Here is a 17,928-nt window from a genome sequence, read left to right on the forward strand (position 1 = left end):
TGAAAAATGCTAAGCTATAACTGGTTGGATTTTATTCCACTCCAAAACTTTGGTTAGAATACTTATTAATGACTGAAGACATTCTTAATTGTACAGTGAGGGTGCTGTTACCAATGATCAGTTTTTTATGACAGTCTTTTTCACTAAAACTGAAAGTGGGTATAATAATTCATAAATTAGCCAGCTACATAGGATATAGGGTTTTTACCAAGAGTTTAATTTACTAATACACTAGCCATATCTATCCACATTCATTTATCTCTTTCCAGTTCATAAGGAAAACTTGTATTTCAGTCAAGTAACAGAAATAAATAATTACCTAGTAAGTTCAGTACCACTTATTTTCCTTCATCGTGTACAAAATGACTTTGTCACATTAATTAACATTTTAAAAAGAAAGTAGCAATGTTACATCAAAATAACAACTCAAATGAGGTAGAGCTCTCTCATAGCTTACTGGTACCACACATCTGTTATGTACACATCTGTTATGTACTTAGATCATATTTTCAGAATTACACAAACTGCTCATCAGATGTCTGCCTGAATCTTTGTTCAACACTCACATTATTGTAATACAATTCACTATCAAATGTAATAATGAAAATAATGCTTGCCTCTTAACTAATAAACTGTTTTATTTCAAACAGATGTATCCAGTTCTTGGGAAATGCAGCTAACCTACCATGTTCACCTTTGATTTGGCCAGCAATGGCTGAACATATTGGATATTCAAATATTAATCTTGCATTCTGCCATGTCTTGGAATACACAGCAGATAGAGAGATTCCTGAAGTTTGTGCAGCAATGAAAGTAAGCAAATTAACAAGAAATAATTTGTTCATATTTACATGCATACAATTATTATTAGATCAACATTATAGAATTTGAAAAGGTTCTGACAGTACACATGGATACCGTGGAAAGTATCAGCCACACTTATAAACTTCTTAAATGTCCTCATACACTGCAGTTCCCTAATATATCACTGAATTGTTTATCTGTTAATTTAATTTCTTACCATTAATGGAATGAATTTTAATGCGTGCACTGATATAGATGTTCTGGAATTTCGTGGTAACTCTATTTATACTATTATTTTTGCTGAGGAAAGGTGCATATGCAAATACGTCAGCAAAGGTGTGAACTGCTCATGTTAAATATGATGTAGTAAGTGAAGTTTTGGCAGGATGTAAATACTTTAGGCATAAAGGAGATCACACAGCAAATGGAAGAAGCATTACATAGTCGACAGGCACACAAAAAAGAATGAAAACTTTGCTAGCTTTTGGGACAAATACTTTGATGAGCTAGAGTACAAATCCATGCGCACACACACACACACACACACACACAGAGAGAGAGAGAGAGAGAGAGAGAGAGAGAGAGAGAGAGTAGAAATACCACAAATTTTACTCTACTGTGTTCAGAAAAATATATTGCACTTTAACAAAGTAAAAGAAGAAAGGAACAGTTTACTAAAGTAATCTGTCTGACATTTGAAAATAATTTTGCTGTATTATGTGAAAATTTATCAGATACAAAAATACAAAACAATTTCTTGGAACAGGCAGCCAGTAGAGCATGTTTAAGGTTCTCTGCTGAGAAAACCAAATTTATCACAGGTAAAAAATGCACCAAATTGTTTGCATACAGACCTTGGTCAAATAGAAAATGTCAAAAAGTTTAATTATCTATGAGAAAAAATTCAAGAAAATGGGTTACAAAAATTAACCATAAACAAAAAATTCACAAAGTGGAAAAGGCATATGAAACAACAGAAAATATTAACAGTAAAAAGAGGTACTAATTATTCATTCTGAGAATACTATTGGTAGGGTGGCTGATGGAAGTAGCAGTTTTGGGAGAAGCTAAATTACCTTGGTCGGTATCCATAGCTTTCTCAGCAAATCCGACATTAACTGACAGGCAGCACGAGACAGAGCATATTTGTAAACAAAACTGTATTATTAGTTTCAATTCATGCCCTCTGTACATGACCATAATCACAAGCCATGATCACATGGAAACTATATGGCTACAACAATATCAGTGTGCCACAATACAGTACAGAAAGCTCTGTTGGTAGTCGCAGGAAACAACTGAATGTTGATATGAAGTCACTCATCATCTTCTGACTTTTTCTTGACTGCCATCAGTCACTATGCTGAGAGACTTGTTAGAGTGAACAATTAATATCAGACAATGTGAAAATGATTCACTTCATCATTGCAGTGAAAGAAAATGGCTGCAGACAGTGGATGCTGAGGTGAAATAAAAAAAGTGTCTGAGGTGAAATAAAAAAAGTGTCTGATGGTGGATCAGAATTGAATTTTCACTTGTTGATGATCTGTCATTCAGATGTTTCTTGTATTAAGATTTTTCTACACTTTAAACTTCAGTGGCCTTATTATATTTACTTGAAGCTGTGGATCTGCTGTGCAGCTCCACTTATTATACTGTCTGCTGAACTTCTTCGCTGACTGTAGAAGGTCAGTTTTTGTAAGAGAGCACACAACTACTTGAACTCACAATGAAATGATGAAATGACTTTTGAAGAACTTATGTATTTTGCGGTTCAAATAAAACAGTTATGCATTTGGGTAAAAAAATCTTACATTAACCAGAACAACAAACCTGGAGTGAAACTTACGATATCACCTCAAAGAGTATTCAAATTAACATATACATTTCAGACATAAAAGATTTCAATTGTTTTCTTGGGCATTGAAATTGTAGACAGTGTACCTTTCTCTCTGCCATTCAAAGCACTGGCAAGTCATGATGTCAAAGCACAAGCAATGCCTTCACAGCAGGTGGAGACACTCAATCACTTCACACTTTGCCGATGTCCTGTGACCGTACTTATTTCATAATCTCTGCACATACAGCAACACAAAATGTGCACAGTTGCATGTTCTCTATCTAAAAGCTACTTAACATATATTTTCAACTTTCATAAGCATCTTTCATGAGCCTAAGATGATAATAGTGGAACATATTATTCCAGAGACTCTCATGTTACACTACATTACCTGGCACTGAGTTACAGATTAGATAAACTATAAAATCATAGAGAAGAATTGTGGTGAAAAAATTAGCTCCAATGAGAAGCAAAGTAGCCTGGAAATATAAAATATGTCAAAATATGTGAAAAATAACATAAACAATAAGGAAATGAACACCAATATTCTTTCAACATTTTTACAGGATGAAAGGCAATTGGATGACAAAATAGATTTTCAGGTAACTCTGGGAAAAGGAATTAACAATGAAGTGAATCTGAAAAGTTAAAAAAGTTTAGAAATTCACAATGTATTAAAAGCAACAAAATGAGATGTTTTCAGAAGGAAAGCATTGAATTTAGAGGATTCCAAGGCAGAATCAGTAAGAGAGCAAATGTGTGTGTGTGAGTGTGAGTGTGTGTGTGTGTGTGTGTGAGAGAGAGAGAGAGAGAGAGAGAGAGAGACAGAGAGAGAGAGAGAGAGAGAGAGAGAGGCATTACATGAAACAACGAAATAATTAGAACGTGGATTAATAACTAAATATCATTAAACTGTTATGAACAACAGTTATTTATCTGTTGCCATAATTCCCGTTTACAATAGACGCTGCTGTTTGTCATGCAGTTAACAGGAATCTTCAACCCATTAGCCATCTACACAATCAGATAATCTGCAAAACAACTGGCTAGCAAGGTACAGTTTATGATTTTAATTAATATTTATAGGGATTTTCAGTTTCTTCCTTTATGTCAGATGGATGCTTGTTGAAACCCTTTCCACAAGAATACAGAAGCCTACTTTGAATTTTAGGCAAAGTCAACATGTAAATTATTATTCTGTATTGAGTTGTGGTATTGCAAATATCATTTAAATTGAAGTTGACTCTTTTTATAAACCACAGTTACCGTTAAGGAGCAAATATGCTGATTGTGACAGATTAATTGCAACGCATTTGAAGATGACTCTGCAAATTATAGTTACATACTTCATGCATAATCATACAGTTACCTTATGCTGAATGAATAATTTCTTTACTTTGGCTGCATTACTCTAAAAAGAGCATACTGTGACGAAACAAACAATGAAAACAAGCATAATAAGTCTTCAAGAGAACAAATGAAACCCCTTTCAGCATGCAAAACATACTGAATTGAGCACTTGTGTGTTTATACCTTTCCTGTTTGTTATCCAGATAGGCCATAAATAAGTATAAGCACAGTTTCTTCATTAAGAGTTTGCCTGATGATTTCAAATTTTGATCACAACACAGCTCACTCAAATGGTGGTTTTCCCAAGGAAAATTGTGGAAGTTTTTTTCTCAACTGTTCTATATGTCTTTTGGGGTGCTGGATGCAGATTTCATGTTTGCTGCATTTTAGATGGTCGGCTTCATAAAGGGAAATACAAAAAACTCAAAACTTTTGCCCTTTTTTCCAGTTTTTTGCTTATATCTCGAAAACTATTTGTTTTTTGATCATGACCACTCTCTACAAAATTAAAGTAGAGAAAACTTCAGTTTTGATTTTGTGATGTGCTGTATTGGTGCTAGAGTACACTGAAAAGCAGTATTTCTAGGACCTTCTGCAGAAACATCAAAAATTCTTACTTTTACCCCTTACAACTAAAAAAACATACATGTCATCACCATAAGTCCCTACACCATGGGGAAGCACATTACATTTCCTACAAGAAACCTTTGCAACATTCAGTTCTCTGATATGGGGAGGGAGCAAAGCAAAAATTAAAAAAAAAATGCCTTATGCATGTTAGGGCCAAACAACCCCTCTCACCCGTCTGTCTCTTATCACTACTATACTTTCAGTGTATTATGCTTAAAAGAAGTTGTTTTGAATGAAAGATGGGGAAACATGTTTGACAAAACATTAGCAAATTATATGTAAAACATATTAGGTATGTGACACTGAATAGGAAGATGAATATTAGACATGTATGTAGTAATGTACATGTGCCACGAAATTAGTGAATGTTGAACCCAAGATTGGATCATCACATTGAGTAAGTATTCCATCTGGAAGAGACAGAAGGCATTTAGTGATAGAATGTGAATACAAAAGACAGATAAACTGCATAGCAAATGATCAATTTATGAAAAATGCCTGTACTGATATCATGCCCAGTTTTTTTTTACTCATCTCCATTTGAATGTTGTGGGCCAAGCAATCTTTCCTGAGTGCTAAATGGTTCAGGTGATGAGTCTTGGGCAATGGAAGGTCCAAACAGCACATAAGGGGTTGTGGAAGGTCCAGACTGAAGAGTGAGTTGTTGCTGTTTTTCAGCTGAAAAAACTGTAATTGAATGATTAATTGATTGGCTACTCCATGGCATGTTGTGTGCACCACGACCAAATAGTGGATAGAATTGGAAGGAAAATCAGCATTGGCCGTATTTTGTTGTTTTATTGTCAGCAAAATCAATTTTTGGTCACTTAGTGACCATCCTCAGTGCTGTAACATACAATTATGGTTGTGGTTATAGCTTGATACCATGCCTACCAATTTTAATTGTATGTTACAGCACTGAGGATGGTTGTGGTTATAGCTTGATACCAGCGCCTACCAATTTTAATTGTATGTTACAGCACTGACCAAAAATCGATTTTGCTGACAATAAAACAACAAAATATGGCCAATGCTGAATGATTAATGTTATGCAGGAGAACAACTGATCAATAAAGGAGCCTAGGCCTGAAGCTGCAAAATATTAAATGAATTAATACCTTGTGTCACCTGAGGAGCTTCAGACAGTGGTACTGCAAGGTGCTTGGCCATGTCATCTTCATTTTTATATCAAATTTGTCGACGAAGTTGCAACATAACCCTTCAATTTACAATTTCATGCAAAGCATTCTGTCTGCAGCATAACCCTTCACTTTACTGTTTCATGCAAAGCACACATCAGCCTTGGCATTCTGTCTTGCCTTTGCAAGATATAGGCTGGAGAAGCCTCTGGAGGGTCGAGGGTTTTAGTGTGGTAATAGGAGCCAACCCATTTTTTGTTAACTCCCACCCCAACGGCTCTGGATCCAAGTAGTAGACTGTTTGTTACGGATGGGGCTTTTTGTAGTTCTGATTTGTATGGTCGAGTGGGCATATCTTTGCACAAAGTTGTGACTCATATATCCATTACATATGAAGGATATGCAGCCAAGTGCAACAACTGTGTTTGATGAGTCCACAGATGAACAGAAGAGTACCAAGTCCATGGAGCTCTCTGAGGAGGTTGACCAAAAATCTGTCCAGTGAGATGCAATTTAGCAGCACCATGACACCAATAGTTTCAGAGGGAAATTTTCTATTGAAAACAAGAAACAAAGATAGACTTATCATCAAGCTGACAACAAAATGCTATGAAAGTGGAATCATGTCCAGTCAGGTGCAACAGTGGATTGGAAACTACCTTAATCCAGAACAGACAGATTATCCTCCATGAAACTGCCAATAAAGTGAAGGGTCATGCTGCAACATCAATGAAAATTTTGATATAGAAAATGAAGATGAAGGACAGCAACTACTCAATGTTCAGCCTGGACCTCCCGCAGCCCCTTACACTTTGCATGGGCCTTTGAATGTCCAAGACCAATCCGTCTGGGCCCTCTAATATCCAAGAAACATTGCATGGGCCACCAACATCCAAAGGGAGATGAGTAAAAAAACTACACACCAGATTACAGTACAGATATTCCTTCACATGTTGATTGTTCTCTATACAACTTATCTGTCTTTTGTACTCTTTCACTAAAGGCCTTCTCTCTCTTTCAGATAGCGTACCTATTTGATGTGATGATCCAATCTTGGGTTCAACATTCATTCATTTCATGGCTTGTATACACACAGATTTAATATTCATATTTCCATTCTGTGTCATATATCTAATATGTTGCTAATGTATTCATAAAACTTGCTTTCCCACCATTGATCCAAAGTAATCTCTTTTAAGCATAATGTGCTGAAAGTATAGAACCAATGAGAGATATACAAGTGCAAGGAACTGTTTGACTATAGGGCACAGAAGGCATTTTTCGCAATTTTCTCTTTTTTCCCTCCCCACTTGTGTGAGAGTTGCATGCTACAGAGGTTTCTTGCAGGAAATTTAATGTACTTCCATTTGGTGTACAAATTTTAGTTGATAACATACATGTTTTTTGAGTTGTAATGGGTGGAAGTAGGCATTTTTGATATTTCCACAGAAGATCCAAAACATTTCTGCTTTTAAGTGTATTCTAGCATTGATACCACTCATCAGAAAATCAGAACTGTTTAGAAAATTTTGTAGGAAACTTTGTGTTCTTTAATTTTTGTTTTGAGTGCTCATGTGCAAATAACAAATAGTTTTCTAGATATAAACAAAAAACCGAAAAAGTGCAAAAAAATGAAGTTTTTTGCATTTTTCATTGTGAAACCACTTTCTACGAAGCAGCAAACATGAAATTCGGATTCAGCACCCAAAAAACATATAGAACCATTGACGAAAAAACTTCTGCGATTTTGTTATGAAAACAGATGTTTTGAACACTAACTGACTGGACTGACAGGTAAATCTTATTTGTTTACAGTGGAATATTATGACTATTTATTAGATTACAATTTAAACTGTATACTATAAACCAACTATATTGTTGTCATGCTATCATCTCTGTGTGCATGACATTGCTGAGTTTAATCACTTGATTAGTAGCTTATTTCATCAGTTCACAGTCTTCAGTAAGTCATTGGAGGGACATTTATGCAGATTAAAAATAAGTAGGGATCCAACACTAAACTTTTTGAGACTTCAAAATATTTGTTGTTACATCCCAAACTTAGTTATATTTCCATGGTCCGGTTAGTCAGTGTGACCTCCTTCTTTCTGTTATGAAGGTGAGATTCCATCCCTGTAAGAGGGATGCCATTAAAGACATACCGTTTAAATTCCCCCATTGAAATTCGTGGTACACCAAATAAAATGCCCTGACAAGGGTTCATGTGTATAGAATCCTTTATGATGTAAGAAAGTTCTTGTAGAATCCAAAAGTATCTGAATCCTTTATGAAAATCAAAATGACAGGCACTTTCTGAAAACGCATTCAGAAGATTGGAAGGAGTATAACTGGTCTGCATGTTGATGTTGACAGTCCTACTTCATTTTCAAGTATATGTGTCAGTGGTGCAGATAGGTGTAATTTAAGTCTGTGGGGCTTTGTCTGTGGAACTGATGGACATCAGGCATTGTTAGCTGTGACATGTGGAAGATGTGGTTTGTTGAGTCCACAGTCTATATTGTTTCTAATAAAATCTAATGACCCTACAGTGCTTTCATACTTGGCACACTAATGCAGAATGTGTCATGAAACCATCTAAGTTCAATATCTATGTATTTATCAAATTTACATACATATCTTTATGTATATAAGTCAACTTCTGGTATTTTTTGTGTGCAAGTAAAATCACATGTGCTTCAGATAAATTCATTTCAAAAACACACTTCCTAAAATGTAAAGCTGCTTTTCATCCCAATTGTGTCAAAACTTGAACATGTGTCATGATAAATTCTATACTTTCAAATGTTGAGAGCTGCAAAAAAAAAAAAAAAAAAAAACACGTTTTGTGTTATACTGTCATTTGTGATCTACCTTTGCACTGTATACAATTTTAGCAGTAATATCCTCATTCAGAAAAGTTGTTTGCCCCAAATTTCAGTGTATATCTCATTAAAAAATAGACATTTTTAATAATTTTTAGAAGCTGTGAATGTTGTACTTAGCATATTTTGCAATAAATCAATGTTCGGGCATTACAGTTGCTGAAGTGTATAATATAACTATCGTATTGTGTTCACATTTGGTTTCCCCCTTTTCAGCAGGTTCATACGAGGGGGGACCCAAAAGAAACTGGATTGTTGTCATAAAAAAATTATTGATGAACCTTTTTACAAAATTACTTCAGTCACCTTCAAAATACTCTCCATTACGTGCGATGCACTTGTCAAGTCTCTTTTCCCACTGTTGGAAGCATGTTTGGAACTCTTCAAGTTTGATATTGTCCAGTGCCCTCTGTGAAGCTGTTTTTGCCGCCTCCACATCGTCATAACGCTCCCCTTTTAGTGTTTTTTTCATTTGTGGAAATAGGAAAAAGTCACACAGGGCTAGGTCCGGCAAATACGGAGCATGGGGAATGACAGACCACCTCTGAGCTGCCAAATAGTGGGTCACTCGTAAGGCCGTGTGTGTTGGGGCATTGTCGTGATGCAGAAACCAGTCACCTGATTGCCAAAGTTCCGGGTGTTTCCTCCTCACATTCTCTCGCAGATGCCTTAAAACATCCAAGTAAAAGTGCCGGTTAACAGTCTGGCCAGGGGGTACTAATTCCCGATGCACATTTTCATGAACATCAAAAAAGACAATGATCATCGTCTTCACATTTGACCTCACTTGCCTTGCTTTTTTTTGGTCTGGGAGAGTTGGGAGTCCTCCACTGGTTTGACGCTTGCTTGGTTTCTGGGTCATACCCATAACACCAACTCTCATCCCCTGTAAAGACTTTGTTCAAGAAGTTTGGATCACGTGCAATCTCTGTTTTCAATTCCTGACACACATTCATGCAGATGGTTTTTTGCTCCTGTGTGAGAAGGTGTGGAACAAATTTAGCAGCAACACATCTCATGTGCAAATCCTCACTCAAAATCTGCTGGCATGAGCTCCAACAGATTCCTGTCTCTGCTGAAATTTGGTCAATTGTTTGGCGACGAACCTCATTGATTTTTTTTGGCGGACCTTTTCAATGTTCTCCTCATTTCGCGATGTTGAAGGGCATCCAGAACAAGCTTGGTCTTCAACACACATCTCACCACGTTTAAAACGCCCAAACCACTCAAAAACCTGTGTTCGGCTCATAGTGTCCTCCTGGAAAGCTTCCTGAAGCATTTGATGCATATCTGTTGCAGTTTTTTTAAGCAAGAAACAAAATTTCACACACACTCTTTGTTCTTTTAAAGTTGCCATAACGACTTCGCAGAGGTAACCCGCCAGCAGTCAGAGAGACACAATATTACACTTGCACGTTCAGCTCTACATGCACAGCTGTTTCACGAAGGTCTCAACTAACACCATCAAGCGTGAGAACCCTGCGCTACGTCTACGAGTGGCAGCGCCCTCAGAGTCCGGTTTCTTTTGGGTCCCCCCTCGTATATTGACTTCATTTATATTAAATTTTCAGTACTTTCAAGTTTTTTAGTGACCACAACCTAAGAAATAATAATAATAAAAAATTAACAATATTAGGGAAAGGGTAGATTGCAACTCAATGTGAAGATGACACATTCGATTTCAAATAGGCACAACAGAAAGACTATCACACATTTAGCCTTACCTGGAGGAGGGATCCTGCAATACTTGTACCATAACAGGCCTAGAAATTAAAGAGTCAGCAAGATAAGTTTAAAGTTATTTTGTTTACTGTTCTATAAAACATTGCACTGGCCAAATTGCAGCCCCACTATAATTGTAGGATTAGATTAGATTATATTAGATTAGTACTTGTTCCATAGATCATGAATACGACACTTCATAATAATGTGGAACGTGTCAGGTTAATAAAAGAAAAATAAAATACAAGATATTACATTACACAAAATATTACATGACACATTTTTATTTTTATTTATTTATTTATTTATTATTATTTTTTTTTGGGGGGGGGGGGGGGGTTGGGGAAATTACCCACTTACTATATCCAAAAATTCATCTAATGAGTAGAAGGAGTTGCCATTAAGAAATTCTTTTAATTTACTTTTAAATACTATATGGCTATCTGTCAGACTTTTGATCTATTAGGTAAGTGACCAAAGGTTTTTGTGACGGTATAATTTACCCCCTTCCGAGCCAAAGTTAGATTTAACCTTGAGTAGTGAAGATCATCCTTTCTCCTAGTGTTGTAGCCATGTACTTATTACTTTTGAATTCGTTCGGATTGTTAATAACAAATTTCATAAGTGAATATATATATTGTGAGGCTACAGTGAAGATCTCTAGCTCTTTAAATAAGTGTCTGATTACACGCTTTTGTGCAATTAACAATCTTTTACTCAATGATGAGTTATTCCAGAATATGATTCCATACAAAAGCAGAGAATGAAAATAGGCATGGTAAGCTAATTTACTGAGATGTATATCGCCAAAATTTGCAATGACCCTAATAGCATAAGTAACTGGACTCAAACGTTTCAGCAGATCCTCAGTGATTTTTCCAGTTCAACCCCTCATCAATGCATACACCTAGAAATTTTGAATATTCTACCTTAGCTACCAATTTCTGATCAAAGTCTATATTTACTGTGTGGAACTGTATGTACTGTGTTTTGTCAAAGTTTAATGAGAGCTCATTTGCAGAGAACCACTTAATGATTTTCTGAAAAACATCACTTACAATTTCACCAGTTAATTCTTGTCTGTTGGGTGCCATTCTTGATTGTTCCCCAGTTTGAGAAATCACCAGTTTTTTGCATATTATGTGAACTGCTTATTTCAACTTTCTGCACTCTTCCAGTTAGGTATGATTTAAACCATTTGAGTGCTGTCCCATTCATACCACAGTACTTGAGCTTATCTAGAGGTATTCGTTATGAATTGGTTGCTGTTTGTAGGCAACTGGATATCAACCTTACTACTGTTCAGCAGTTGTAACCTGCTGCAAAGGGGGTCATAAAGATAACTACCAAGAAACATTTACCTGCGATACCAAATGTACCTCAAATACTATCCATTCTTGAGGCCACTGTCTCCTCTACAGGAAGAAAGGGATCCATTACCAGTTACCCACTTGAATGTGAGTAGTATGTCAATGGTAGGTATATGTATCCCATTCAGAGCAGGCTGGGATCAGGGAGAACATAGGGCGTTACTCCTATTCCACAAACCCACAAAACCAAGATGCTGACTTCCACTGAAACTGAACCAGTGAGAGAACTCACCAGTTGTATCCTGTGTCAAGGGGAGGAAAATGCAAAAGGATTGGAGTGTATTAATCATTAGCAGTTCATCAGGGTAGGTTGGGAAGACCAGCCTTGTTCATACAGTTTCAAAGAATCTCACAGTCTGTGGCATTGTCACAAGGACAGTGTAGTGCTTCAAGAATTTCTGCATAAATTCTAGAACCACTCATCCTTCTACCATCTTGAACACATGATATTTTAAATATAAGTGGGAGAGTGGAATCGTATCTACTGCGCCACCTGCTTCTGTGTGCAGGTTGGAAGTTTGTTATTAGAAGACTGTACGAGTGGCGGTCCACTGACGACAACAAGTGTTTGCCGCTAGTGCTATTCTTTGCTATGTTAGTGAATGTGATTATTGCAAAAAAGAAAAATGAACAACTGACTATTGACTTTTAACTTACTTCATGTTTTAGCCCTGTTCGAGGCAAGATGTATGTGATGTCCATAAATCATTTGGTTGTTAGACCTCTAATAGTTTTGATGACATGAGAAGCTGTGTGGAACTGGATTTGCATTCACAATTCACACCTCACTCTCATCAGTTGACTTACGTGATGTGACTAGTCAATCCTCTTCTCTGGATATTCAGCTACGTTGATCTCCCAAAAGCTTCTTCTCTGAAGACTTTCGCTGGTTATAGGAATGAATTAGACTCTTTCTCTATTCTTAAAAGAATTGGGTACTCATAGAATACTTTCAGTTCAATCATAATATATTTTCAACTTTCAGAGACAATAACTTCTGCAAGTCAACTTAGTCATCAAATATTAGACTCTATTAAACATATTTATAACAACATTGGTCTAACAACCAAATGATTTATGGACATCACATACGTCTTGCCTCACACAGGGCTAAGACATGAAGTAAGTTAAAAGTCTATAGTCAATTGTTCATTTTTCTTTTTTACAATACTCACATTCACTAAAACAGCAAAGAATAGCATGTAATTACTCTGTGTTCATTCACACAGCATCTGTGGCGCTAGCGGCAAACACTTGTCGTTGTCAGTGGACCGCCACTTGTAAAGTCTTCTCATAACAAACTTCCAACCTGCATACAGAAGCAGGTGGCGCAGTAGATACGATTCCACTCTCCCACTTATATTTAAAATCTAGAAGGACGAGTGGTTCTAGAATTTATGTGGAAATTCTCAAAGCACTACACACTCTGTGGCATTGTCATGATTAGATTAGATTAGATTAGATTAGATTAATTATTCATTCCATAGAGGACTGATCATGGCATCCTGCTTGTGAGTCAAGTGGAAGGCTCGAACCAGTGACTATGAAGATTCTGTGACAAGCTAAGCTGTAACTTCTTCAACTTGCAGCATAGAGTGGAGAACTGTAAGAACCCCATAAATAGTCATGTGTATACTACACGGCAAAGGCTGCTATCCAGATAGGTGACTATGTGTGGGCTGCAGACTTTTAAAATGAGACAGTTCTCCAGATGATGTTAGCTGTATTAATGTTAAGTCCACAGAAATGCCCCCACCAACAGGCAAAACTATCAAAATCCTAGTGATGAACTGGCAAAGCATTTGTAACGAAGTTCCAGAGTTTGAATCACCAGTAAAATGCAGTGTAGCTCATGTAATACTATAGTCTGATCTATGAACAATGGCGGTTCGCACAGGTTGAGACATGGACGGGAACTGCATTGTCAGTTCCAAGCGACAGTTTGCAGTACACACATACAGGTACTTTGAGTTTAATGAAATCATGTATCCAGCAAATTATGTCTCTCACTTTCTTGTGCAGAATTTGTCCCTTAGTACCACTATCAGCCATGACAGTTCACAATAAATAAAATAAAAATTAACTAAATAACTCCCCACAATCAGGTTTAATGCTTGCATTGCTTACAACATTCACAGCAACCTGCTCAGAACACTACTGAACACTTGTTGGATGTAGCTGAATGTGTGATGTACACTATGTGATCAAAAGTATCAGGACACCTGGCTGAAAATGACTTACAAGTTTGTGGTGCCCTCCATCGGTAATGCTGGAATCCAGTATGGTGTTGGCCCACCATTAGCCTTGGTGACAGCTTCCACTCTCACAGGCATACATTCAATCAGCTTCTGGAAGGTTTCTTCAGGAATCACAGCCCATTCTTCACAGAGTGCTGCACTCGGAGAGGTACCGATGTTGGTCGGAGAGGCCTGGCCCAAAGTCAGTAATCCAAAAACATCCCAAAGGTGTTCTACAGGATACAGGTCAGGGCTCTGTGCAGGCCAGTCTGGATGTTATTGTCATGTAAACACTCTGCCACAGGCCATGCATTATGAACAGGTGCTCGATCGTGTTGAAAGATGCAATCGCCATCCCCGAATTGCTCTTCAACAGCGCGAAGCAAGAAGGTGCGTAAAACATCAGTGTATGCCTCTGCTGTGATAGTGCCAACAAGGGGAGCAAGCCCCCTCCATGGTAAACACAACCACACCATAACACCACTGCTTCCGAATTTTACTGTTGGCACTACACATGCTGGCAGATGATGTTCACCGGGCGTTCGCCATACCCACACCCTGCCATCAGATCACCACATTGTGTACCATGCTTTGTCACTCCACACAATGTTTTTCTACTATTCAATGGTCCAATGTTTATGCTCCTTACACCAAACGAGGCATTGTTTGGCATGGTACTTGTAGTGGATCCTAATGCAGTTTGGAATTCCTGTGTGATAGTCTGGATAGATGTCTGCCTATTACACATTACAACCCTCTTCAATTGTCAGTGGTCTCTGTCAGTCAGCAGATGAGATTGGCCTGTACGCTTTTGTGCTTTACGTGTCCCTTCGTGTTTCCACTTCACTATCACTTCAGAAACAGTGGACCTATGAATGTTTAGGAGTGTGGAATTCTCGCATATAGATGTATGACACAAATGACATCCAATCACCTGACCTAGGTCGAAGACCTTTGAGTTCTGCATAGCACCCCATTCTGCTCTCTCACTATGTCTAATGGCTACTGGGATCGCTGATGTGGAGTGCCTGGCAGTAGGTGGCAACACAATGCATCTAATATGAAAAAGCATGGTGTCCAGATACTTTTGATCACATAGTGTAGGTGTGCAGAACAAGCCTAAATTCAACTGCCATCATTCATGACTCCAGCTATAGGGATGTATTATGTGTGTGAGAAAAATAATGAGACTAATTTTTTATCTACCATAGTTATTATTTTTATCAAACTACAATATTGTCCCCCTCAAAGTAGTTCCCTTATCATTAAAAAAATATTAACTTTTACAGGTGGGATGGTATACCAACTAAAGCAATTAAAATAGTGTGTGACATAATAGCACCTCCCTTAACTAAAATATTCAACCAATCTTTTGAATGGGGATGCTTTCCCGATGTTTCGAAGAATGCCAAAGTCAGGCCTCTGTTCAAGAAAGGGTCAAGGAAAGACATCAAAACTATCAACTTATTTCTATTCTACCAGTCCTGTCAAAAGTGTTAGAGAAAGTAGCTGCAAACCAGATAAAAAATTTTATTGTAAAAAATGATATTATTACAAGCAACCAGTTTGGATTCCAACCAGAAAAAAGCACTCTGGACACATTGAATAACTTTCCTGAAAAAGTGTGCAAATCATTGGACCAGAGGAGTAAATTTGCAGGTATCTTCTGTGATCCCACAAAAGCTCTGTGACTCTGTGAACCACAACTTTCCTATCTACAAATCTGACAAATATAGGATTAAGGACAATGCTCTTAATTGGCTCACATCATACTTACACAACAGAAAATAAAGGGTAACTATCATCTCAGATGCAGTGAATTCTCATTCTAAATGGCGTATGGTATCACAAAGTGCAACTCAAGGCTCCATTTTGGGGCCAATCCTGTTCCTGTTCTATGTAAATGACTTACCCATAAGTATAAATTCCCCATTAGTTCTGTTTGCAGATAATACTCGTCTTAATTGAAGAAGACAATTCAGAAAAAAATTCTAAGTTCCATTGTAAGCACACTGGATACCTCAAAAAACTGTTTCCAATTAAATGGGTTGAAACTGAACATTGCAAAAACCTATATGGTATATTTCAAAACCAAACATTCAAAATATGTGGGACTTACAATACAACATGAAAACCAACTTATGAAAGAAGTTAACATGGTTAAATTCTTGGCACTAAACGTGGACAAGAACTTAAGCTGGAATTTACATATTGACTTCCTATCAAATAAACTATGCAGTTTTGCATTTGAAATGGAAATACTAGCAAATTCTACTGACCTGAGCACATGAAAAATTGCTTATCATACTTATTTTGAATCTGTTATCAGAGAAGGTATAATCTTCTGGGGAAGTTCATGTAATGTATTTCAAGCCTTGAAACTATAAAAGAAAATTGTCAGATACATGTGTACTGCACAGCAAACACAGTCTTGTCACCCATTATTTCAGAAACTACAAATCCTAACTGTTCCCTCCATATATACTTATGAAATCATAATCTTCCTACACAGCAGACAAAGTTTGAGGAGAATCATTTCAACTACACATATAATGCAAGAAATAATTTTATGCTACCCACACACCAATTGGAATTATATGCACTGATTCCATGGTACATGGGGATGACAATAAGTTAATGGGCAAAAACATACTTAATATTAATCCAGAAATTTTAAAAACAAGGCTACAGCAGATTCTGTGGGACAAATGCTACTGTTCAACAGAATATTCATAGAGGATGAAATTATAATTTGAGCAAGGGGTAATTAAGTGTTAGATTTTATTGTACATTTTTTTTTCTTTCCACTTCAAATCACTCATCTTTGGGGTACGTCAGATCAATCACTTCTTAGATGCTTGTGCTCTCTTTTTCTCCCATTAGTTCTTCATTCTATATGACCTCTTCTTTCTTTCCTCCTCTGATATCTGAATCGGTTTCCTGGTGTTGATCTTAACTTGGAACCTCTTGGTTTCGACTTTGGTCATGGTCTTTAACATGACTTTGGTAATCTGGAGTTCTCTCAAATCCTTTTCCACTTCCTTAAATCAAGTTTGTACATATATATAACAACGTATATGTAACAAAATTGTATTTTTATTATGATGCTGTTTGTTAACATCTGCTGTTCTGTGTTTATGGTGAAATTTTACCACAACTTTGATGTGTCTCTTGTATTTGACTCAAATGATTTAGATTATGTACATTATGAGACAAATAAACCGCAATTCACAATTCCACTATACACCATCAGTGTTGTCATTCCGTCTTGGAATCAACGCCGGAAGGCTTCAACTGTTAGGATCTTCAACATGTTGGTCACTTTCTTTTGAATGTTCCCCAGAGTCTCAAAATGACATTCATCACCTGTGATCACACAACTGAACCAGTCATGGTCATTGGCAGTCCTCTCAAGAAGATCAACACACGTTTCTACGATTGTTCTTCTGCCCAGTTGTGAGGTTTTTTGGCACCATTTTGGCACAAACCTTTCACATGTGCAAATCTTTGAGTCACTATTTGATGTACTGTGAAAGTGTTTAAGTTTATCAGGTCACTCATCATATTTATTGTTAAACATTGGTGTGACCTCACAGGAGCACACACACATTTGATGTTTTCATCAGTTTTTGAATTTGGAGATCTTCCTGAGCAAGGTTTATTTTTTGGCCTCCCAGAAATTATTTGTGTCAGCAAAAGCCTTCTGCTCTTGATAAGGAATGTTCCCCATAGGCCTGTTTCAACTTTTCAATGGTTACACTCATGCATTTCCCAAGTTTTATACAAAACTTGATTGCCTAACATTGTTTAGCTGTTCTGTTTTTGTAAAACACAACAAGAACACAGCTTCACTGATTGCACTCTCAAAAATCAAGTGATGGCTGTCTAGAGCTGAAACTTGGACTGAGTCTCTGGAAGAGATGAACACATCAGGCTACACAGGCAGAACAACAT

General features: G+C 37.0%; 1 protein-coding gene across 2 annotated transcripts in view; it reads left to right on the plus strand.

Annotated features, from left to right (window-relative positions):
* Positions 1 to 17,928, plus strand: part of LOC126199111 (protein broad-minded-like) — a 277,633-nt gene that overhangs the window by 231,876 nt on the left and 27,829 nt on the right. For both annotated transcript variants that reach the window (XM_049935865.1, XM_049935867.1), the window contains exon 7: positions 651 to 813. In XM_049935865.1, coding sequence (XP_049791822.1) covers positions 651 to 813 — 163 coding nt within the window. The remainder of the gene's footprint in view (positions 1 to 650; positions 814 to 17,928) is intronic.

This window comes from Schistocerca nitens, chromosome 8 (assembly GCF_023898315.1).
Source record: "Schistocerca nitens isolate TAMUIC-IGC-003100 chromosome 8, iqSchNite1.1, whole genome shotgun sequence".
Taxonomy (NCBI): Eukaryota; Metazoa; Arthropoda; class Insecta; order Orthoptera; family Acrididae; genus Schistocerca; species Schistocerca nitens.